The sequence below is a fragment of the Pteronotus mesoamericanus genome, unplaced genomic scaffold, assembly GCF_021234165.1.
Source record: "Pteronotus mesoamericanus isolate MK-2021 breed Mesoamerican mustached bat unplaced genomic scaffold, CSHL_Meso_final contig_221, whole genome shotgun sequence".
NCBI lineage: Eukaryota > Metazoa > Chordata > Mammalia > Chiroptera > Mormoopidae > Pteronotus > Pteronotus mesoamericanus.
The window spans coordinates 1,925,457-1,950,390 of NW_026555092.1; the positions used below are offsets into that span (position 1 = coordinate 1,925,457).

At 56.8% G+C, this 24,934-nt stretch overlaps 1 protein-coding gene across 5 annotated transcripts in view; it reads right to left on the bottom strand.

Moving 5' to 3' along the window:
- The window catches only part of RAP1GAP (RAP1 GTPase activating protein), a 62,286-nt gene that overhangs the window by 19,922 nt on the left and 17,430 nt on the right, over positions 1-24,934 (bottom strand). For 2 of the 5 annotated variants that reach the window (XM_054571689.1, XM_054571684.1), the window contains exons 3-6: positions 8,477-8,570; positions 2,414-2,449; positions 1,262-1,309; positions 36-74 (exon numbers count right to left, since the gene is read on the bottom strand). In XM_054571689.1, coding sequence (XP_054427664.1) covers positions 36-74; positions 1,262-1,309; positions 2,414-2,431 — 105 coding nt within the window. In that variant the 5' untranslated portion in view covers positions 2,432-2,449; positions 8,477-8,570. Of the gene's footprint in view, positions 1-35; positions 75-1,261; positions 1,310-1,435; positions 1,468-2,413; positions 2,450-4,642; positions 4,813-8,476; positions 8,571-22,697; positions 22,838-24,934 lie in introns of those variants that run through there. The other 3 variants (XM_054571687.1, XM_054571685.1, XM_054571688.1) reach the window with 3 other exon arrangements.

A 24,934-nucleotide genomic window follows, 5' to 3' on the forward strand; every position in this document is an offset into this window, starting at 1 on the left:
GGATGAGGATAGGCTCGGGAAGTCCAGATGGGTACCTCGTGGACGCTCGGGTAGGGAATGTAGTCCTCCTCCGTCTGCAAAACACAAGCAGCACCAAGGCCCAGCTGGGATGCGGCCGTGCCCTTCGCTTCCAGCCTCCTTGGGTGCTCCTTCGTTTGGCCGGCCCCAGGCTGACAGTGTGGATGAGGCCCATCCTCATCTCCGCACCTCACAGGCAGGGCGAGGCTAGCTCTGGGGTGACCGCAAGAGGCTGGGGCAGAAGGAGGCTCCCGGCCTCCCAGGAAGGAACCGCCATACCAGGGTTCTCAGTGCATCAGCACAGCCTGGGGAGGTGCTCATTAAACACAGGTGGTCTAGTGCTACTCCAGGAGTTTCTGATGCCCTTGGTCTGGGGTGGGCCCAAGAATTTACATTCTCACAAGCTCCCAGGTGATGCTGGCTGATAGCCGGTCTGAGGACCACGTTTGGAAAACCCATGCCCCGGACAAAGTGTCAGGCTTATGCCCATAAACCCCCTTTAATCCTCACCCCTGCAGCCCAGGCCCACTCTCCTAGGCCTAGCAGCCAGTCTTCTTGGATGGCTGGGGGTCCCCAATCACCAAACAGAGAACATATGCCGACCTGGTGGGGTGATTCAGTCACCTTCCCTCCCCCGCCTCCCACCCCCGCCCTAGGAAAATTTGGAGTCTAAATGAGAGCCTCCTGGAATCTTTTTCAGTCCCCAGCTTCCTGTTAGTCTTCTCGTGGGAAGATGGGGGACAACCAGGTCTTCCCTCCTCCTGCCCCCTCCCCCTGCCCCCTCAGCCTTCCAGGCAGGAGCTGCAGGAAGCAGAGCACATAAGCCTCTTGGGTCCTGGGTTTGAGTCCTCCTACAACTGCTCATCGTAACTGGCTTCCAGGAATGCAGCTGACATAGGCTGTCTTGTGAGGAATGGAGTTTTGCCTCCGAGCAGGAAAGCCAGGAGAGGCAGGGTGAGATTTCGGGGTAGGGAGGAGCTGGAACGAAGGCCCCAGGCCTACAGCAAGGGAGGGGTCCTCCGCATCTCGGAACTAGAGGGCCAGAGCTGGGAACCCCAGCACCTGGCCCACGGCAGGCCTACCTCACCAAAGGGGACAGGTTCTCCTGGGCTGGCTGCGGGGGCGGGCAGCTGAGGCAGGATGCCCCAGGCCCCGCCCCCACTGAGGGAGGGAGTCTGCCCCCCTCTTCCCAGCCCCATCCAGGTCCCCCAAGCCCTTTGGAGAGGTTGTGGTTCAGACCTACTTTGAGGGGTGGTGGGAAGGAGCATCGTTGTTCATCCATCCTGCTTCCCTGCAAAGAGAGGGGAGCACTTCAAGTTACACCCACCCCTCCCTCCCATTACACCCCTCCCAGGCTTGCTGCAGGGCCACCTCCCCTGGGCTCAAAGCCCATCCTGTGTAGCAGGGGAAAGCCCACCGATGTGGGTGACTCCCAGGGCAGGGTGCTCAGTGCTGCAGGCCTCTCTGCAGGGCTGGCCGTCCTGCTGGCAACCTGGGCTGTGGGAGGCCGGCAGCAGCGGGGGGCTGGGGGCTCTGTGCCGGAATGCCTGCCGCAGGGAGTGGGGGCAGGGGTGGCATGCACGTGCCTGCGTGAGTGTGGGGAGGTGGGGAGGGAGGCTGTTGCATCTACACAGATACGTGTTGTTGAGAGAGAGGGAGAGGGAGGGAGACAGAGAGAGGAGGGGAGAGAGAGAGACCCTGAGAGGGAGAGGGAGAGAGGGGAAGAGAGGGAAGGAGAGAGGAGGAGGGGAGAGATGGAGACAGAAAGACTAAGTAAGAGAGGCTGAGAAACAGCAAGGGGCAGGAGAGAGGGTTTAGAGGGTGGACTGACATCAGGGAAAGCTCCTGTGGTTTTTGCCCCAGCCCCCTACCAACTCCCCAATACATACCCATGCCAAAAACAGACAAGGGCCTGGAAGTCCAGGGCTGGGGAGTGGAGGGTGGGCAGGGGTCAGGCAGAGGAGCAGGGGCTGCCTGGCTCATTAACACCTCCCCCTGCCTGCTGCACAGCCTCTGGCTGCCCTGTGCCCTGGCATCTGTCCCCCCTCCCATTTTACATGGGATTCCTGCAGAGTCTGGGATGCCTCTTGGTGAACGGAGGTTGGTGTGTGCATGGGGCTGGGCTGAAGCGGGGACCCCAGCCCTGCTGGGGACCTACACAGGGATGGGAGGTGGGGAGGTACAGGTGGGGCCTGGGCCCCAGGCTCAGATGGGGAGTGGGGCACTACCAGTCCCCACCCTCTACTCTGGACAGAGGGCTCTGGACAACACACTGCCACCATCTCCTTCCTGACAAGGGCCCCTGGCCTGTCTTCAGAGAGAGAGGTGTAGGGCCACCACCTCCAGCCCAGCCCCGTCTGTGGCTCCCAGGAAGGGGCAACAGATCTGGCCTTACCTGCATCTTTTCAATCATCTCAAACAGATCTGTGTTCTACAATGGAGATGGGGAGAGCGTGGGTCAGTCCTCACCCAAGAAGTGTGCACCCAACCCATCTGTCCTGGTCCCCTAGCTCTGACCAACCATCTTGGTCAGTCCAGAGCCTGGGTCCCTGCAGGAAAAACCACCCAACTCAGTCCCTTTCCCTAAAGGAGGAGGCTGGTGCCTCAGACAGAGGGACGTGACCCTTAGGGAGAGACACATCTCCTCCATGTCACAACAAGGTGGGCAGTGCCAGGTTCAGCTCATGCACCCCTCAGAAGAGCCCCAGAGAGGAGCTTCACTGGAACCCTCAGGAGGGTCTGTGGTTCCACTCTCCCACCAAGCAGTGTGGGCTGTTGGCAGAGAGGACGCTGGGCTATCCCACCGGCCCGACACACATGGGGGAGTCCACACGCACCACCTCCCCGCTCACAGACAGCCTCTCCTGAGGCTAGCCAGGGCACATGCAGGGTTAATCAGGCATCTGCCAGCTGCCTTGGCAGCTTCAGCCTCTCCAGCGCCAACTCCCTGTGAGCCTTCCTGGAAGACGGCATCCTTGATGGCTGGCTGGGCTGGGGGCTGGGTCTGGGAAGCCCCCGGGGTCTCCAGGATGGGGCCCCTCCCCTTGCCTCTCCCTGCTCCTGCTGCCCAGTGGGGGCATTACCTGAGCTCACACAGATGTGCTACGGGGTAGTGCACCAAGAAGCACTTTCTCTCTCTCTTGCTCAAACACACACACACACATACATACATACATGCCGGCCTACATACCGATATTTAAATAGTCTCACTGTACCAAAGAAAGCAAATACACACAAACCCACAGGGTCTGTGCACATCAGTTCTTAGACTTAAAGTTATATACTAACCTGCATATACCCATATTGGTGTCCTAAGTTACACAACAGCACACCCATTCACACATACACAGGTCCATGTACAAGAGCCGCACACTCAAATGCTTCCTTGGGCAGATTTGCACACAGTAATTGCACACGAAGCTACACGAATACCATAAAACCACTCTCACATCTGCGTGTGGAGACACAATAACATGCACTTGCAGATACAGGCAGGCACATCCATGGAAACTTAGCTCCGGAGCCCCACTCCCACGTACTTTCCCCACTGGAGTCACACACCCTGTGTATCAGACATGACAACCTTGATCCCACAGCATTAAATGAGTTTTGAGAAAAAGGACAAGCATGTAGCAAGTGAGGAGGAGTTAATCAGCAGGGGTGAGGGGCACGGGTCTGAACCTCACACCCACTTGAGTTCACACCACTCATCTCTCTCTCTCAAACACACACACACAGCTAGCTCTGTTAAAAATCACAAGACACAAACCCCCCATGTGTACATTCTGAGGCTTGACCACAGGGGCAAAACCTACCCTATGAAATGCACCAGAGGCGGCCACGGGAGATGCTGACCCATGGTCACCTATGGCCACACCCAACATTTCTGAGCTTGGACAATCCAATTCCACAGGCAGTTACAGCAGAAACCAGACACACACCTGCAGTCCAGGTAGACAAACATGCCTGTCAACCCAACCGCCTTACAACAGCAGCACTGGCATCTGGCTCACACAGCCTCAGCCCAGCACAGCACCAGCGTGACACTGATGGGGCACATTGATGTCCCCCAGAGCACCCTCCTCAGGATGACCTGTCCGGCCAGGAACAATGCACCAGGAGTCACATAAACACAGCCACATAAATACTGACACATGGTACTGTCACCCAGAGTGTACACACAGCGACAAGTGATACCCACAGTTACAGACTTATGAGGGCAGCAAACACGCTGACACATGGAAGACTGAGCCAGTGGCCCAGAGCATCACCCAAAGTTACAGTGTGACATTCAGACGACCCTAAAGGGAATAGGGGATGGACAAAATGGTCCCGAGGCTAGTGCACACACTCACAGCCACTGTAGACCAAAGCCACAGTGCCACCAGGGCACTCTGTTTTGCAGACAGCGGCAAAAAGAGCCCAAGACCCGAGACCCTAGGGCAGGGGTGTGTCTTGTGGCCGCCGTGGCAGAGTGTCAGCCCAGAAGCTAACACACCCTCCATGACGGAGCCTTGCACACGCGCCCTGGCTGGGGCAGAGCTTGCCGGGCTCCGAAGAAGTTGGGCTGACCCGGCGGCTCCCACAGAGCCCCCCGGCCAGGCCACCTCGCCCCGGTCCTCACCTGCCAGGCGGCCCCAACGGGCAGCGAACCCCTCCGCGGACGGCCCGGGGGCGCCAGGGACCTCATCTGCGCCATCCCGAGCCTGGCCCGGCCCCAGCACCCGTCCCGGTGGCGCTTCAGCTGGTCTGGCGGGCTTCGGCCCGCGCGCGCCCCCGGCCCCGGGCCCCGCAGCGAAGAGCTCCGCGTTCGGGCTGCGGCTCCCGGCGCTGCGCAGCGCTGCCTGCGCTGGGCTAGCCCGGCCGGGCCCGGAGGGGGCGGGGCGCCAGGTACGGGCCGCGCGGGGCCGGGGCGGGGCTGCGGAGATCCGGGGCGGGGACACAGGAGACCCCGCCCCCGGAGCGCCCAGACCTGCGGTCCCTGGGCACTGCGCCTGCGCGAACTTGGCGGAGCACTTGAAGATTTCAGCGCACGAAACTCTCTGGCACCCCACCAGGCTCTCCCCAGCGCGCCCCCACCCCACCCCACCTCTGTCTTCCCAGACTTTGGGTACCTCGCCTCAGGGCCCCTGGGAGGGGGTTCTTGGGATGGGCTGTGAAGCCAAGCAGGATAAGGAGGGGGTTACCTTGGAGACAGGGGACATTTCTTGAGCACCTACTTAATGTTGGCCCCTTAGCAAATGTCATCCTCTCCCCAGAACCCAGGAGGTACTAGTGTCATCCCCATTTTACAGGAGAGGAAACTGATTCCAAGAGGTGAAATATCATGCTCAGGATCACACAGCTAGGAAAGGCAGAGCTAGGAATCTGGGGAAAAGCCTGGAGCTGCTCTCCCCTCCCTCTTCACCCCTCCTGTTCCTAATGCCTAACAGTGGTTGGCCTGTCCTTTCTCCTCCTCAGGCCCCATGCCATGCCTGGCTCTAACTACCCCTCATCTCCATCCTAATTGCCCCTGGCCCCAGAGGAGACAACCACAGGGCCTCGGAAGGGTCTGCCAAGGCCCCACCATATGGAGCAGACTTCTGAACACAGGGGTTCTAGCTCCGGCCTTGCTACAAATTGCTGAGGGAACCTGAGTGAGTCCCTGCCATCTCTGTAGCCCTCAGTTTCCCTGTCTGTAAAATATAAGGTCTCTGCAGGTCCTTTCAGCTGACCCTGTATTGTGTCTGCCATTGCTCAGTGGGGCTAGGGCTGGAGCCTCAGCATCCCCTTCCCAAACAGATGCTGGGAAAGTGGAAATTGCTTCCTGAGCTGTGGCCAAGTCAACACCAGCTGCTTTGGACCCTGCAGGGGCAGGGCTGCCCACCAACTCAGTGCCCAGCCTCTCTCTGTCCTGAAGGAGCTGCTGGCAACTGCCCACCACCCTCTATCTCCAGAGCCAAGGACTCCTGGAAGGAAGTCACTATGCCTTCCTTTCCCCCAAATCTGGCCCTGGGTCAGGCTGGAACCCATGGAGCCAGCGGGAACTTCAGAGATGTATGTTCCAGACACGGTGTAGCTTTGTTTTTAATAATTAACAGCAGCAAATATTGATTTATGCAGGCACTTCCAGGCCTGAGCGCTTCCGGGCACCCATCAAAAAGCAGCCAGAGAAACATCCATTCCCACACTGGGAGGAGGCGAGACCTGCTCGGATCACCAGAGATGCCTGTATGCCAGGCAGAGTGGGGGGGTGCACATGCGTGCATGCAGCTGTGTGTGTGTATGCGTGACTGAGACAATATGTGTGCCTGGACATCCTTGGGGGGTGGTGTTTGTACATAATGTGTCTGTACATGCTTGCATGTATACATGTGCAAGTTTCTGAATACATGTACAGACATGTGATTGTGTCCATGTACATAAATGTGGGTAGACTGGGTATGTACACCTGTGCAGGTTTCTGAATCCCCAAGTGAAGAAGCCCCCTCTAAGGGGGCAGGGTAGGAAGGTCCTGGGTATCCCAGGTGTGGCTCCCCAGTGAAGAGAGTCCCTGCTGGGTGTCCTGTTCTACCCTGGGGACATATTATGCTAATGATAGTTCAGCTTCCTGATTTCTACTTTCCAAAGTTACTTTCAAGGCTATCACTCAATTGCAAACTGGCAAGGTGGGTAGAGAAGGAACTGTCGCCTCTATTTTGCAGATGAGGAAACTGAGGCCCAGAGGGGGGCAGCGATGTGCCCACTGGCACAGGGAGATTTCCTGCCCCTCAAACGGGCTCCATGAACATTATGAATGTGTGCAGAGTTAGGGGTGCGAGGGGAGGGGGGTGGCAAATGTGTCACAGGCCTGGTGGCCTCAGCTCTACCACTGCTTTAGGGATCCAGATGAATCACTCAGTCTCTCTGGACCGTGGTTCCCCTCCCTGTCAAAGGCGGATGATCCACAGACTGTGTCCTGATTCTGGGGTAGGGGCAGGCTGTCCAGAGCCTATAGTCCGGATTGTGTTGGCACAGTCAGAGGCTTCTGGGTAGCCTGGAGGCCGGGAAGCCCAAGGGGAGGCATCTCAGAGCTAATCTGAGAAGGCTGGCCCCAGGCTGTCTGAGCAGGCAGGACTCAGGGCGAGGGGCTCTTCCAACCCTCGTTTTCCTGATGGGAAGACTAAGGCCCAGGGAGGAGAAGCCACGGTCCAGGGACACACAGCCCTTGCTGAGAACCCAGGCCTCCTTCCAGATGCTCACTCACGACCCAGGTGCCGTCAAGTCACTCCCCTCCGCCAAGCCCCAGCATCTACATGGCCCGTCTTGGGCTACTGCCCAGGCACAGAGAGCAGGAGAGGGTCCCCCTGACACTGTCCATAGGACCCCCGCTTGGGACCCCCTTAGAGGTAGTGACCCCTCACAAAGACACCATTCCTTGGCCATCTGTCCTTCCAGCCCAGGAGAGGAACATGGCCCTTGTTCCAGGCCAGAGCACTGAGAGGAAATCGGCAGATCCTGCCTCTGCTCCTTCCTGGCTGTGTGACCCAGGGAACATCACACGGCCTATCTGAGCATCTGGACCCACATCTGGAGAATGTCTACCACCTGAGGTTTAATAAAGGACCAAGAGGCATGGTGTCTGTGGGCATGCTTTAGAAACTGCAAAGTGTTCTGCAAAAGTGAGGGTTTATGTCCCTCTGTATTAGAGAGGCCACGAGACCAGGCACTCTGGTCAGGCAGCCTTGGTTCCAGCCCTGACCCCATAATACCCTACCTGTGTGTCTTCGAACAAGTAACTTAACTCTCTGAGCCTCGATTTTCTAATCTGTAAAATGGAACTAGTAATAGTAGCTAGCACATAGTACTTACAGTTTGAGGATGAGATACTGCGTTTAAAGCACTAAGTACCCATGTGGCCCACAGTAAATTTCAACATATGCTAGCAGTTATTACTGGTATTTGACACACTCTGCGTACGTTCAATTATTTCTCTCTAAATGGGGCTGTGACTCCTTGAAGGCAGGGTCTGGGTCTAGTTGAATTCTGGCCACTTGGCACCCAGCACAGTCTGACACAAATCAGGTACTGGGTGAACATTTGATTTTGATGATAACAACGACAATGGCCTCGTTTAGAGGGCTTTTCCCCTGTGCCAGGTATTGTGCATGGAAAGCTTGATTGGCACTTTTCCATTTAATCCTCACAGTAGCTGCACAATGTGGGCACTGCCACGATACCCAATGTGCAGAAGAGGAAACGGATGGTGATGTGGATGAGGAAGATAATGAAGACTCGTTGGGGCCAGTTCACTCCCAGCTGCTCTGCCCCACAGCAAGCAGTGCCACAGACCCCCGTTCAAGCTCTGAGACTGCACCAGGCCCACCCAGAGCTGGGCTGTGGTGGCCTGAACTTTTTACATCCTGCCCAGCAGTCATTCCTGGGCATCGCTCAGCCCCGGGGGTCTCCACGCCTGAAGCAGGGGGAGGCGGGCACTTACCTTCGGGTAAAGGGAAGCAGTGTGTGGGGAGGCTAAGTCCACTCGTGGCAGGTCTAGTGCCTGAGGGAAGTGCTGGTTCTGCCCATCGCTCCTCCTGGAAGAGAAGAAGAGTCTGAGGTCAGGGAGAGCCCCAAGCTGGGAGACGTGTGAACTTTGGGAGGAAGTGTCAGCCTCAGAGGTGGGGCACAGGAGGGGAGACAGATTTCATGCAGGAGTGGGTCCTGGGGTCCCCAGAAGGAGGGGCTTCCTGAGCAGGGCAGGTAAACAGGCTCTCCTTCCCCAGAGATCGGAGGTGTGAGCAGGGTCCCTCCCCAAGCTCTCCAGTAGGCCTCCCTCACACGCACCTCGGCCAAGAGGATGTCCATTTCCCATTCTGAAGATGGGTAGACTGAGGCAGGGGCAGTGAGGGCTGCTCTAGATGGCTGAGACCTGACCTCTGGATTCAGCAGGGTGCCCTGGTCTGTGTGGACCCCTCCCTGAGCCTTCAGGGTGACAGCAGCCTTTGGGCTGAGTAGCCACTGGGCTGCCGCTATCACTGACAGCAACAATACCTGACACTCGCTGGGCCTACTATGTGCCCGGCCTGAGGGCACAGACTCCTCACCACACTGATATGCCCACTCTGGGAGGACCCAGAGGCACACACGGGTCAGCCAGCTGGTTGGCAGCGGAGCCAGCCTCGGAGCCAGGCCTAACTGACTCCGAGCCCGGACTCTGTGCTCACACCCACGCCCCGCCCGGAGGAAAGGAAACAGGTCTAGTGAGGGTGCAGTCAGCTCCTGTCACCCCAGAGAGCCTGCTGAGGAGGCCATCTCCAGGGTCAGGGAGAGGAGGCGCCCCGTGGCTCCCGGGACCCAGGGAGCAGGCCCGGCTTCCGCTGGCTGCCTAGGGCCAGCCTGACGTGGCTGTTCCACCGCCCAGGTCCCAGCCACCAAGAGGGTGAGTCACACGGGCCGCCAGATGATCCTCAGCGGCACACAGCTGCTTGAGTCAGGTGAAGCTGGGACTGCCACACCTCCAGAGGGGATGAGCCTGCAGGAAGCTGGCCCGGAAGGGAGACCCTGAGGAAGCTCCGAGCCCCCTGCTTACTCCCCTCACTCAGCCCAGCCACCCAAGGGGGAGAAGCAGCCCAGAGAAGCTGTCCACCGCCCTGCTGCACCTGCCTCTCCACTTCCCAGGGGTGCAGCTTAAAGGGAAGGTCTTGGCCCCGAGGGATGGATATGGTGACAGTGGCATTTCCAGGTTGTGACATCAGTGTGGGGGAGGTATTCCCAGGCACTTAACTGCGGTGTGACCATAAGTGACACACTCCACTCAGCCTCAGTTCCCAAAAAAAGCTGTCATAGAGCCTGGGCAGCTACTAGGTATTCACTCAATAAAGTCTTTGATATTCATTCCTTCATGGTAAACTCTGGCTCCCCAGTTAGGATCGCACTCAGCATTTGTTGATTAGGTGACTGACTCAATGGGGGTCGGCAGCAGGGAGGTATGGGAGGTCTGTGACCAAGGGAACAGCCTAAACACAGGTTCCTATCGACTGCACGGTGTGCCGGCACGGCCCGGGGAGGCCGGAGATGAGGGACTAGAAAGAGGCCTATAGAAATGGTCCGCGAAAATTCCATTGTGGCTGCCATGGCGGCTCCTCAATGAGACCTGCTGTGTGCTGCAACCAGGTCAAGTGTAATATACCCTAACTACAGCGCTACAAGGCTGGCATTATTTATCCCCATTTTTGCAGGTGGGAGAAAATGAGGCTCAGCGAGGGGAAGCCACTTCCCCTATCGAGTGGGTGACAGAGCGAGAATGGAGAGCTCAGGCCCTTGCCTGAGCAGGGCCAGCGCCAGTGGGATAGAGAGCGGAGGGCGCCCAGGGGCCAGGAAGGCCTGGGCTTGGGCCCCCTTGGCAGGAGGCACCTTTGTCTGGGGGTGGCCCTGGCTGCCGAGTGGAGGTCTCTGCCCGTGACAGAGCTGTTCAGGTGGTGACCTTCTGCCTGTCCTCCTGCCAGGCCCCCAGGCTCAAACAGTTGCCACTGAGGGCCAGCCTGGCAGCAGCTCCCTAACACGCTCCCCGCCTTCCAGAATGCTCTCAGCTTCAGCCTCCCCATGCCCAGGTGCCCATCTCCCTCAGGACTGTCCACGTTGGCACAGGACAATGGAGGCCTCTGAAGGCAAGGGGGCTCTGGCTGCCCCCAGGACCCCGCCTCTCGAGGCCCTCGGCTCTCCAGTTCTGGGCTGGCCAGGGACCTGCTCCTTCCAGGAAATGTGCAGCACGCCGCACCCCACCCCTCCCAGGCAAGTCCACCTAAAAGGTCATGCTGAGGTCCTAAAGGCCAAGGGAAAGAAAGGAATCCAGGATGAGGACAGAGCGGGAAACCAGAGGCCCTGGGCCCTGCCTACCCTCATGGTCCTGGCCCTGTGGGATGGAAGGCAGTAGCGACAAGAGCCACAGCCGCCCATGCCTTGCATGGCCTTATTTAACCCTCAGAGCTCCCCCAGGAGACGGGGACTCAGAAACAGCAGGCTTTACACATGAGGAAACTGAGGCTCGTAAAGGTACATTAGCTTGCCCAAGGTCATACAGTTCAGGAGGTAGAGCAGGCCTTTGAACCCAGATTTGTCACTCCAGGGCTCAAGATCTGAACTTCACAGCACGGGCAGCCAGCCCTGGGGACCCAGCCCGTCCCACTGGACAGGTAACCATCCTAGTCACAGCAGCAACAACAGCCAACGCTGACGCAGACGTGCCACGTGCAGGGTTGGCTTCGACGGCTTCCCTTGTATTAATTCAGCTAATCCTTGTCTTTCACAGGAGGGAATGAAGACACAAAGAGGTTACGCAGTTTGTCCAAGGTCACACTGACAGTAAATGTAAGTGCAATATGGAGGATTTGAACCCCGACCATCCAGGTCGAAATGCTGTGCCCTAACGTCACACTATACTGCTTCTCAGTACTTTCTCAGTAAGTACTTTTAAAAGAATGAATAAACCCAGCCTCTCACCTGCCTCCCACCCCTCTAGCTTCCGCTATGCTTCTCCCCCTCCTCTTACCTTCCTCACCGCTCACCACCTCTTCACCTCTGTAGCCCATCCCTCCCTCCCCTTCTGCCTCTGGCCTCTACAGACCTCCCCCAACTTGGTCACCCTCCTTCCTCCCCATGAACCTCTCCGTCTCTCCCCTCTCCCTGCTATCCTGTTCTTGACTCCTCCTGGCTTCCACCATTCCATTCACATGAGGTTTCCCAAGCCTTTGCTCCTCCCCACTTCTCTGAGCACCTTCCTGATGCTATGGCCTGGCCCAGCTTAAAATGCTTTGCATTCTTCCTGCACACGTAGCCGCTGGAAGGTGCCTGGAGCGTGCCTTCCCTGCACCGAGACCACGGTGTATCGCTACACAGTGCTCTGCAGCTGACATGGGCATTGACTCATTTGATCACCACAGCAGCTTTGTGAGGCTGGACAATTATCACCTTTTTCCAAATGAGACAACTGAGGTTCAGAGAGGTTAAGTGACAACCCCAACGTCACACCAGGGAAAGGGCGGTGTCACAGTTGGACTCCAGCCCAAGGTTCATCTACTACACACGTCCCAGCTGCCCTCGACCCAGGCCCCCAGTCCTGCCGCGTAGCCTTGGCCCCCAGTGGCCTCACCATCGCAGCTCCTGGCTCCAGCAGCCCCTGCCAAGCATCTTCCCTAGGCCCGGATTGATCCTGCCCTGTTTGGCTTGGCCACATGCCTACAGGTACAGAGGACAGCTGGACACAGAAAAAGGTGGTAGCCAGAGAAGAGGTGACTTGCTCAAGGTCACAGAAAAAGCCAGAGCCAACCTGGAGTTCGGGCCAGACACATTCCTGGGTCACCTTCAGGCCTGCAGATGCATGGCCACCAGCCAGCTGGCCCCAGCTCTGCCCCCCCCCACCCCCCCAGCACCCATCTCTCCTAGGGAAAGGGTACAGGAGGGGTGTGGGGGCAGGGCCGAGCGGCTCAGCTCCTGAGTGGGATGGGCCAGGCAGGAAGCTGCTGCAGACAGCTCCCAGGTTTCTTGGCAACTGTCACTGCGCCTCCTCCCCCTCCCTTATCTCCACATCAAGGTAACAATAATAATCTCACCATCATGAGTACAGCTCTTTGTACTTTTCAAAAGCCCTCTTTATCTGTTTACCCCCGGGAGACTCACCGGAACTGGATCCCGCGATAAGGCAGTTGCTAGAATCCCCAATTCCCATGAGGGTAAACTGAGGCTCAGAGAGGTTAATCGACCACCTCGAGGACACCCAGCAAGGTGGGGACAGACTGGGATTAGAACCCAGGCCTCCCATCAGTCCAGGGTTCTAGAGGCCACACTGGGGTGGGGGCATCTCAGGCAGTTCCCACACTCGCAAATCACAGGTCAGATGCAGGCATGGTGCGGGGCAGGGCGGGGGTGGGGGCAGTAGCGGGACCGGGAGACCGAGCACAGGGGGCCAGATGCCTCCCTGAGTTGCTTCCCACCTGTTAACCAGTTGGTGGGAAGATCCTGTCTTTTTCTCTCATCTGCAAAATAAGAGAGAAGGCAGCCACTCCAGGAGGCTGCCCTGAGCTGCGGAGCAGGGTGAGTGAGCGCTCCAGAAGTGACTGCGGCGAGGGTGCCTATGACGGGCCACTGTCCTGGAGCGCCTCGCCCTCCCTGGACCCCAGAGTTGTCCTGGGCATAGGGCGTGGCCCTTTGCTCATCCAGGAGTCACTGCTCAGGATGGAGGCCCCCAGGTGGGGCTGGCCGCTGCTGACTCCCCCAGCCTCATCTCCCCCGCCCCGCCGAGAGACACACACACACACACACACACACACACACACACACACACACCCGCCCCTTCCCAACCCACCCCAGTCGCCTTGTCCCGGCCTCTGCACCCGCCGGCCCCTCTGCAGGGGCCCCCTCTGCCTTCTTTTCTGCCTGGTGAACTATTCACGCTTGAAAATTCCATTCAAATAGGTGAAACGCTGGGGGGCAGCACAGGTGGCATCGGACCACCAAGGCAGCAAGCCCGAGCTGGTGAGCAGGGGAGCTGGACAGGGTGCCAGGCAGCACCCACGCAAGCCAGGGGACCGGACGCGGGCGGTCAGAAGGGCTCACCGGCCAGTGAACGTAGAGCTGAGAAGGATTTGGGGCGACGAGCCCAGGTTAGGGGGCTGAGAGGTCTAGACCAGACCAGCGCTGGCCAGCAGAGGTCCATGCAACCAGCAGGTTCTACCAGCCCAGCGATTCGTGGAGCGGGGAGGAGGGTCAGAGATGGCAAAGTGAGAAGAGGGTGCACAGGGCTACTCCTGGAAACCCTAACCCCCCGGGAGAGGCCCCACTGGGTGGGGCTGGGGAGCTCCCTGTTTCTCCCAGTGGTATCGCTCGGAGGGGACACTAAGCTCCTGACACCAGAGACAAGAGGCTCCCTGGAACCTCTACTTCCCCAGGGGCCACAGAGGCCCATTGTCTCCAGAGCTTAAGCTTCTGGCACTGCCTCCCTGCTCGCCCCGGCGCTGCCAAGGTGCCGGGGAGGTGGCAGGGGCAGCCTGGGGAGTGAGTTTTTGAAGCGAGGCCCAGGGAGTCTGGCCCTCTCGTCCCCGCCCCACAGGGAGGGGTGGGGACGGGACTCAGGCATGGCCATCCAGCTCTCTTTTTCAGGCACCTCTGACCTCTCCCAGGACTGAGGGGGGAGCGAGGGGGCAAGGGGAGCCAAGCACTGCGACGCCATGTCACCCTCACAACAAGAACCTGACGGAGGGCTGCTCTTCTCTTCACCCCATTTCAGACATGAGGAAGTGGAAGCTCAGTGGGGTTGCACGACAGGCCCCGGTGTCGCAGCCATTGAGAGGCAGGGCTGGCAGGGTCCCCCTGGGGTGGAGAGCAGGGGCCTCAGGCTCCAGGCTGGGCAGAGGGGTGAGCTGGAGGGTGGCGTGTGGGCCGCCCCCATACGGAGCTGGCTGTGAGCCGAGACACCCGGATCCCGGAGCTGGGCCAGGCAGCGGCCTCCTGAGCAAACAACAGGTTGGCAGCCCTGAGAGGAGGTCATGGGACTGGCCCCCACCCAGGGGCACAGCACCTGGGGACTGGGCCTCCCATCCACCTGCTCCCTGCTCAGGTGGCCTGAGCCCTGCTGTGGCCTAAGTCTGACCCTCCTTGCCTCCCAGGGGACAGGCTCCTCCCTGCCAGGGGGCGGGGGCCGTGACACTGAGATGACCTAGCCATGAGATGACCTGGTTATTACCTCTGCTCAGGTAATAACATCTGTTTACCCAGCTTGTTTACAGTTTACAAACTGCGCTCCCTCTAGACTCTCTCAGCAGCCTCCCAAGGAACCTCTGTCCGGTAACATTATCTCCATTCTACTCTGAAGAAAACGGAAGCCGGCGACTTGCCCAAGGTACCACACCTGAAGCTCAAACCCAGCCACTCCACCCCGGGCCGCATGGGCACAGGGCCACTCCCAGTGATGGGCCTGGAACATGCCGCCCACCCCTAGGGCCCGTGCGCAAGGCCCTTCCCAGCACAAATGCACATGCACCGCCGCGGCCCCACCGGCGCCCACGCCCCACCTCCCTCATTAACCTACTGTCCTTCCCCCGCCTCCGCAGCCAGGGGTCTCCCTCCTCCGAACTCCACGCATTCCTTCACTCGCTCACTCCATCCTCCACCCACTCCCCCATGTGCCCTTCATTCCTAGGCTCAGTCACGCATGCAGGACTCATGTTCCAACGCCCACTCCGGGCTGGACAATGGGGCTGGGTGTTGGCATCAGCGCCGGGAGAGTCGGGCCTCCCCCATCACAAAGCAAAAGTCCCAGTGACACGCGCCCAGACTGTTGTCTAGCTGTCCCTGGCACTCCGTGGGCCGCACTGCTCAGCCGCTGAACCCGCTGATGCTGAGACCTCGTTCACTCCACCCCGCCCCCTCCCAGTGGGTTTGCTGCCTCATGGGCCCCAGGCTGGGCTGGGGAGCAGAAGTTCCTGCCAGGCCAGGGTAGAGGTCCCTTAGAGAGGGACAGGGTCACCATCTCCTCACCAAAGGCAACGAGGAAAAGCCCTGGGACTTAAACTGGATGGTGCTGAGGTCTGGTTCGGACGTTCTGCAGGAGGGTGAATGGGAGGGTGAGAAACTGGGAGCTGGGTCTGCGGAGGACCAGTTGAAATCGGACCCCTGGAGGGAATACCGTGCCCGGCAGGGGCTGCGGAGGGAGCCTCAGACTCCAAGCTGCTTCCCTTCTCTGAGCCTCAGCTTCCTCATCTGCAGGTGGGAGAGTAATGCCTACTTTGTAGGCTCGTTGTGCAGAATAAGTTAGATATGGCGTGTACAATCCGGCTAGGTGAGCTCTGAGTAGTCACGCACTCCATAATGATACTTCTTTCAGTCAGTGACACACTGCATGTATGATGGTGGCCCCACAACCCTGTAAAGGAGCTGAAAAATTGCTAAGGCCTGGTGACGTGGTAGCAGCCTGAATGTTGTAGCACAACACGTTACTCACATGCTTGTGGTGATGCTGGTGTAAACAAGCCTGCTGCGCTGCGGGTCGTGTAAGAGTGCAGCACATTCAGTTATGCACAGTACACGAGGCTTGACAATGACAATAAGCGACTGTTCCTGGTTTCTGTGTTTCCTATACTATACTTTTAAACCTTATTCTAGAGTGCGCTCTTCCTCCGTTCCCAAACGTGGCATGCCCTGAAGCAGCATGCCATGTTAGGCCGGCAACAGCTTCGCACACCTCGTCTTGACCACATCTATCGATTGCGTCTTTCCCCTTGTGCTTGATTTAATCTCATATTGTCCTAAAAATTTGGCGCCATCTAAGGGTCCGTGTTTATCAGGCCTACAGTGGCATCCAGCGATGTCCGAGGGCTTCACACTCCCTCGTCGCTCGCTCACTGCCTCACGCGGAGCCGCTTCCAGTCCTGCAGGCTCCGTTCGTGGTGAGTGCCCTACACAGGCGCACCATGGTTTATTTTTTACACTGTATTTTCCCTGTACCTTTTCTGTGTTTAGATATATTTAGATAACACAAATACTCACCATTATGTTACAGTTACCTACGGTATTCAGTGTAGTAACGTGCTGCACAGGTTTGCAGCCTGAGAGCAGCAGGCTGTGCCTTATAGACTAGGTATATGGTAGGCCCTACCACCTAGGTTTGTGCAAGTGCACTCTATGATAGTGGCACAATGACGAAATCACCTACTGATGCACTTCTCAGAATATCTCCCTGTTCTTAAGTGGCTCATGCCTGCATAGAGTAGGTGCTCAGTAAATTATAGGCCCCTGCCTAGAGTGGTATAACATCAGAGGCGTGGGCTCTGGAGCCAGGTTGCCAACATTTGTATCCTTACTCTGCCACCTAACAGCTGTGTGACCTTGGGCAAGTTACCTAACCTCTCTGAGTTTCCTCATCAATAAAATGGGATAACAGTGCCTGCTCCCAAGGGCTGTCATGAGGATTAAATGAGTTGATACAGTACGATCATTAACTGTGAGCTCTTCCTGGCCTTCCCTTCTCCCTTCCTGTCTTCCTTTCTCTGCGGGCTGCTAAGCAGCGAGCCAGGATTCCCAGGCGGAAGTTGTGAGGAGGCAGACTAGAGTACAACACAAGAATCAATGTGATAGAGCTGCCCAAGGGTAAAACCATCTGCCCTGTAAGGTGCTCAGCTCCCTGTTATGCAGAGGCGAGCAGAGTCTCTCAGGGGCATAGAGGGGGACATACTAAGGTGTAGGGACAAGAGGAGTAGAGGGAGCATGGGCTTGATTAGATGACCTCCCAGGAGCCTTCCACTTCTGGAACCTATGCCCCTTGATGACTCTACGGTCCTTGCGGTTGAGGACAGCAGCATGGAGAGTGCCTCTTATTTTGAGGAAACGGACTTTCTCAGGATGGGCTGGGGGCACACAGTTTGCTACAACTGCAAGGCTGTTTGGCCCCCCTATTAGGGACGAAAATGTGCACTGGTCCAGCAACTCCACTCCTAGACATTGATCCTCTAGAAATACTTACACGGAGGCACAAAAATATGTGAACAAAGAACATGCACTGCAGCAGGGTACGCAAGAGTTGAAATCAGGAAGCCACCCCCAACGTTCATTCAAAGGAGGCTGGTTAAACACATCAAGGCACAAGCACACCACGAAATACCACGCAGTGATGACAAAGGCAGTCTCTAGTTCTGACAGAAAAAGGGGTTTGAGGCATAATGGTTAAGTGAAAAAAGCAAGTTGCACAACAAAAACCTCACTTGTAAAAATTTAAAATTACGTGTAAAAGTTCACATGGCTAACCCCGGGAAGCAGGGCCCCAAGGAACTTCTACCTTCTACAGGATATAGTTTTCTGCATTGTTTGAATTTTTACAATGAACACTTATTACTTTTTGTACTCAGAAAAAAAAAATAAAAGATTTCTTAAAAAGGAACATTTCCTATGACTCAGCTCTCTGAGTCCCTGACTCCTTTACCTTTCTCAGTCATCTTGAGAAGGAGATATTATTCTTCACTCCTTATTCCAAGGAGGCCATGCTGACACCAGGGACGTTAAACAACATGGCCAAAGTCCCCCAGCCAGGAGCGACTGAGCTGGGTTGGGACCCCAGTCTGGCTGACTCTGAAGCCCACACTCTTTGCCCTACCTTAGGCCATCTATTCTGCGGGTCAAGAAAGAGAGAAGGCAGGAGAGAAGCAGCCGGGGCAGCTGGGCACAGGGCTGTGCCCTGGGACCTCAGCTGTCATGTCCTGGGAGCTGGGCCAGCTAAGGTGAACACGTGTGGCAGGACAGGGCTGTCTGCCTCATTTGCAAATGCAAAGGCAGGCTCTGCTCAGGCCTCAGCTCCAGTGCCCTGAGCTGCCCCAGGCTAGAAGGGTGGCAGGTGACCAGCCCCACCCTTGGCACCGCCCCCAAGGCCACAGGGTCGCCAAGTAGGTGGGCATGCACTGGGGCCCTAAATAACTTTCTATGTTGATCAACCTGTTTCTGGAAGATTTGGCATTGAAGGTCACCTGCCACCTTCTTGGCGAGAGCCTGGAAAGATGACGAGCACCGTCTGGACGGGCCAGTAACCAGATCTAGAAGTCAGATGGGCCGGAGCTGCTCAAATCCTGGCTTCCAAGCTGGGTGGCCTGGGGCCAGTCACCTCCCCTCTCTGAGTCTCCTTTCCTCAGCTGTGACATGGTGTTGCTAATTCTTCCCTGCAGAGCTGCTGGGGGAGTTCAGCGGGCAAATGTGTGGGGAAGTGCTCCCTGAGCTAGAAGCCCCCTCCTGCGTGCCGGGGAGAGTTACGATCCTGCACGTACACGCATGGAGCCTATGCACACCTGTGCAAATGTGGAGTGAACAAAGGTCGCTCCTGGCTGGAACAGGGGGCCCGGCCCCACAGAAACAGCAAGCAAGTGGGGTGAATGGCTGACACTTTTGCTGGCAGCCAACGCCAGGTTTTCTGCCGCTCTGCCCGGTCGTGAGAGAGGGTGTGTGACTCTGTGGGTGAAGATGTAGATGGGAGGCCTGGCAGGAACACGAAATGTGAGTGGGAGAGAAAGCGCTCGTGTCTGGGGCATGCGTGGGTGTGCATGTGAGCGTGTGTTACCTATCACGTCATCCACCTGCCTAAAAGCCCCCCCATGGCTTCCCACCGCACGCAGGATGGGGACTCACGTGGCCCATGGGGCCCTGCGTGCCTGTCCCTGCTCCAGGCCTCAGCACACACTGCACCCTCTCCCTGTCACAGTCGCCCCTGGCCTCCCTGTCACACCTCGCGTGCTGCGCTCTGCGGCGGTCTCTCTGGAGCCTCCTCCCCAGACTGGGTCAGCTTTCCCAAAAGTCTGTGTTGGGCCACCATCGATTTATCTGTTTGGTTTGCACATGTCCTGGTGTGATTATTGGATCACTAAAAGTCCCCCCACTAGAAATGGAGCTTCCCGAGGTGAGGACTGGATCTGTTAGGGGGCCTGGCACACAGCTGATGCCCAGCCATGGTCTGCTGCCCAAGTGACTGCGTGTGCCTCTAACTCCATGTTCACAACGACGTTGTCTGTTCCAGAGTCCAGTCTATGAGTGTGAGTAGGGAAGTGTGTGTGTGTGTGTGTGTGTGTGTGTGTGTGTGTGTGTGTGTGTGTGTGTGTGTGTGTGTGTGTGTGTGTGTGTGTGTGAGAGAGAGAGAGAGAGACAGAGAGAGACAGAGAGAGGCCGGGTCTGGGAAAGGCTGATGCGTTATGTGGCCAATGCCCAGGCAGGCTGGAGTGAGGGGAAGAGCAGGCAGAAGTTCCCTAGGCCCTCTCCCCTAGGCCCCTCCAAAAATAATCAGGCCCAGGGTCTCTGTGAGACTCCAGAATGTCTCTGGGCAGGCTGGCTGCCCCCTACCACCTCCTCCTGTGCTCTGCACTGGAATCCCCTCTCCCTACCAGCACGGAGGCCCGGCCTTCTGGCCTTCTCCCAGCTCAGCCCCTGCCACCCGGGGCCCCGCCCAAGCCTAGTCTTGTGTCTGACCACAATGTCCACCCCTCCCCCAGGCCTGCCTTGTGAGCAGCAGCTCTTGATCTGTGAGAAGATGGACCTCCAACCTCCCTGCCTGCTCAGCCACCTTCCACCAGCTGCCAAGAGATGACCTGGAATGTTCCAGAACTGGGGTGGTAGAAGAGAATCTTGTTCCTACCTCAAGGCTTTTACAATTACTCTGCCCTCTGCCTGGAGCAACCTTCCCACAGCCATCGGCTTCCGCTCAGGCCTCAGAGATGTCCCCCTGGTGTCCTTCGCAAAGGCAGGGCCCTTCCCACCACCCTGTCATTCACTACTCATCACGCACCTGAAACTACCATGTTAATATGTTAGCTCCTTTTGCACCTGTCCCTGCACTGGCAGGTAGCCTGCAAGAGGCCAGGGACCACATCCATCAGACTCGCTGCTGTGTCCCCAATTCTTAGACACTATCTGACACACAGTAGGGACTCAGTAAATACTTGTTGAATGAACATATGGCCAATGGAAGACTTGAAAGAATCCCATGAGATGAACATTGTTCCTGTTTACAGGCATGGAAACTGAGGTTCAGAGGGGCTGAGCCTCTAGTCCAAGGTCACACAGCAAAGAGTAAGACCAGGTCAAGATTAGAAACTGTCTGACTCTGCCAGAATCCTAACACATCAGACTGTTTTGAAGCCAATCTTTCCATTTTATAGGCAGGAAAATGAGCCTCAGGGATCCATGTTCCTCCAGGTCCCATGGGCCTAAAATGCTTCTCCCCTCCTGCAGCGCATGGTCTGAAACAGCCTCATGGTTATGCCAGGCCAGCCCTTTGACAGTACCTCCTCACTCCTCTCACTCGCCCGGAGGTGGGAATTACTAATACCTCCACTGCACAAAGGAGAAACCACCACCACCAGTCAGCCAGGGGAGGTACGCCCCAAGGTGACCCAGCCAGGACTCAGTGCAAGCGGTGTTCTCAGGGCCAGTGTCAAGGTCGGTCCCCAAGGCCAGGAAGCATGCTCACATGCAAGCAGGTATCACCTCCAGGCAGGCGGTGAGCTTCCAGAGGGCAGAACCCACACACTAAGCAATTCTGTCCCCTCTGGAGGGCCTGGCACATAAGATGATACTGCAGTGACTGCGATCGCTGGCATCGCTCTGTGCCAGGCCTGGTTTTAGACCTTGGCATTAAACAAGGCACAGATTACTTCATTTACTCCCCACAACAATCTACAGGCTGGTGCTTTTATTGTCCTCATTCTACAGGTGAAGAGACCAAGACCCAGAGAAGTTAACCTCCACTGTACGCAGCACTGGACTGACAGAGAGTAAGGAGAATTGAAGTTGGTATCTGAACTCAGGTCTGCCTGGAAACAGAACCCAATCCTTGCCACGCGCCACCCAAACAAAGGGACCTGAGCTGGAGCATCCCCAGGCTGTAGAGGCAGGCAGGGCCAACCAGGCTGGCAACCTTAGAATTGCAAGAGACCTGGGGGGGCCACCTGCGCCTCTTCAGCGCACCTAAGCGGGGCATGGGGAAACTTCCCAGAGATGGGGGCTCACTTCCCGGTCACACGGGCAAATAGCGGCAGTCCCAGGAACAAAACCCATCTGGAGGGGATCTTGTCTCGTCTTCTTAAGCTAGAGGGGTGTTCTCCTGGAAGAGGGGGTCCTCTCTGGTCTTGGGTCTCTCCCAGGAGTCCCCCTACCAAGGATGTGGCATCTCCTGCCCACAGGCAGACAGGAGCAAATAAGGGGCCTCAAGGCCTGCAAGAGCTGAACTGAGTAGAGAATGAAAAAGAGGGCAGGCTAGGACCAGTGACTGTTTAGACCAGAAAGAGCAGACTTGGGGAGATGCTATGTCACCCCCCTCCTTATCTCACTGCAGGGCCACTGTGGGGGGCGGGAGTTCCAGGGGGTGCATCTAGGCTCAGGCAGCTGGTTCCAAGTAAGGAAGGACTTTTGATATCCATCTGAGCTGCCCAGCGATGGAATGGGCTGCTTCTAAGGAAGGAAGGGCTAGTCAAGAAGCTGCTGAGAGGTCATGATGGTCTCGGACAGGAAGAGTGCGTTTCAAGAGGTCCATGAAGTCGCTGAAAATGAAGGTGCATATTTCTCAGGAGACCCCAGAGACTTCTTCCAATACTCAAAGGGGTCATGAACCAAGGGAGGGATTCCTTGTTAAGTAGGAGGCCATAGGAAGGTCCTTCAAAGGTCTCTTCCATTTCCAAAGATTCTAAGAGACCTAAATTCTTTGATTTTAAGATTTTACAAAGCCAGGAGCCTAAGATTCAGTGGTTCTGCATGTCAATCACGGACATGATATCCAAACTCCTACTCTGCCTACAAGACCCTGATCAATCTGGCCCCTCCCCTCTCTCCAAAACCATTCCCAACCTCACACTCCCTCATCCCTCCAGCCACACTGGCCTCCTCCCTGCAGAACAAACTAAGCTTGCTCCTGCCTCAGGGCCTTTGCACCTGCTCTTCCCTCTGCCAGACTTCCCCTTTGCCCCTGCTAACTTCCTACAGCCAGCTTGTCTCATTCTTCAGGTTTTGGTTCAAATGCCACCTTCTCAAAAAGGCCTTCTATAACTTCCTCTGACATTCTCCATCCCTACAGCTTAGGATAATATGTAAATGGGACCCTAGTTGCTTAGGTTCAAATCTCAGCTTTGCCAAGAGACCTTGAGCGGGTTACTTAACCCCTCTATGCCTTAGTTTCCTCAGCCCTAAACCAGGAATAACAACAGTACCTGCCTCATGAGGTGGTTGTGAGGATCAAATTCATCAATATACGAAAGGGCTTTGGAATACAGTCCAGCATGTAGTAAGCTCTAGGTAAGGATCGGCTCTTCTTAGAGTGTATCCTTGCTTTAAAACTCAGCATAACCGCCCTGGCAGGTGCAGCTCAGTGGATTGAGTGTTGGCCTGTGGACTGAAATGTTGCCACTTCGATTCCTGGTTAGGGCACATGCCTAGGTTGCAGGCCAGGTTCCCAGCTGGGGGCATGCAAGAGGCAAATGATTGATGTATCACTCACACATCAATGTTTCTCTCCCTCCTTTCCCCTCTCTCTAAAAATAAAATAAATAAAATCTTTTAAAATTCAGCACAACCATTATAGTTTGTTTTCTTGCCTATTTATAGACCATCTTCCCTACTCTGTTTTGTAGATGAGAAAATTAAGGCTCAAAGAGGTGAAGAACTAGCCCAACCAAGCTCTCTGAAGATAGGGGCTGGGCCTGCTTTGTTTTCCACTGACTCTACAGTCCCCAGAACTGCACCTGGCATGCAGTAGGTACTCTGTAATTACTTGCCGCTGAATGAATGAATGAATGAATGAATGACCGTGACTTTGTCAGTCTGAGGTGCTGTGCAGGCAGGAGCCTATGCACTTAAGATTCTATTTCAGCCCAACTCTGCCCACCCTAGTCCCAAATAACCCTCAGTGCAGTCAAGGTCCCAGACTCTCTTAGAAGTGGGTGCTGGAACAGGCAGGCCAATGAAGTGGGGACCAGAGTCCATGCCTCTGTCCCTCCTGGGACCCCCTTACTCCAGCTGGGCCAGGGCGACGAGGCAGGAGCTGCCTTGGCATTCGCCTTGGGGGATCCCTGCCCAGAGGTATGGCGGCAGGTGTGGGCTCAGGAAGCAGCTGCTGGCTCCCTCGCCCTGTGCTCTGCCAGCTTCCCTCCCGGGGCCTGCCCAGCAGATGCATAATAGATGAGGAGGCCCAGCGGGCCGTGCCTGCCTGGCATTTCAGAGTTACTAATGAGGCCAGCCTCGTGCTTCCTGCAGCAGCGCACAGACCCCCAAGGCCTCCAGCTCAGGGATCGGCCACCTGAGGACAGGGGCCGCCCACCCAAGCCCCCCTTGTCACAGACAGCAACTCAACGAAAGATCCGATTCAACAAAAACTTGTGGAGCATCAAGTGGGGCCCAGAAAAGGGAAGTGACCTGCCCAAGGTCACACCGCTAGTATGTGGCAAGGGCAGATTCAAGTCCATTCCTGTCAGACTCCAAAAGCTGTGCCGTTCCCACTGCCCCAGGAAAGGGCGCTGATGAGGCGTGACAAGCAGGAGGGAAGGTGTTCCAAGGAGACAAAGGTGGGGCGTGGGGATGAGGAAAGAAAACACTCAACAGGCAGTGAGGGAGGTGGGCTGGAGGCGTGGCAAACACTTGTGGGAATGGAATGGGGGGGAAATCGAGGGGAGGGGACGACATGAGCACAAGAATGGAGGCGGTGCTCACTGGGGCCATGTTCCCATTGATCAGAAACGCAGGGCAAGCGAGAAGTGAGACCCAGGCGGGAAAGGGAGGTGGGCCAGGCCTTCAATGCCAGGGAATCATAATTAATAGTCAAAATGACCCGCATTTTACAGTAATTATATGCCAGGCACGGGCTGTGGGCCAAGAAATTGGCTTCCAGAAGGGGGGGTGGGCGGGCTGCCCAGTGGTTAGCACCTCAGACAGCAGCTCCAGCAAGGAGGGTGTGGGGCAAGGCCTTGTCCTGGTGATTGCAGAATCCTACTTAATAGGTGTCGCCTGAGACCCAGAGAGAAAGGGGGGCTTGCGCACCATCACAGAGCAGGTTACTTAATGTCAGTCCTGGGCCCTCATCTATGACTCTTCGTCGAGGGCTCCCTAAAGTGGGCTTTGCGGGTCACCCTCCCGTCTTCGAGCTTCCCTCAAGTGCATCCTCCACGCGGCCCCCCACTGTGGCCTGGGCGCCTGGGACAGAGTGGGTGAGGCTCTGGGCTCCGCAGAGTCTGGGAGAGCAAGGTTTAAATCCCAGCTCCACCACTGACCAGCTATGGGAACGTGGGGAAGTCGCTTCCCCGCCTCTGTGCATCATTGTTGTCATCTGCAACGAGAGGTGATCGTCTCTAACTCGGGGATGTGGGAAAGCTTATGTGAGATGATGTGGTTCAAGCGCCTAAGAGTACCTGGTGCACAGCAGGCGGCTGGCAAACGGCCGCTGCTGGGATAGTGT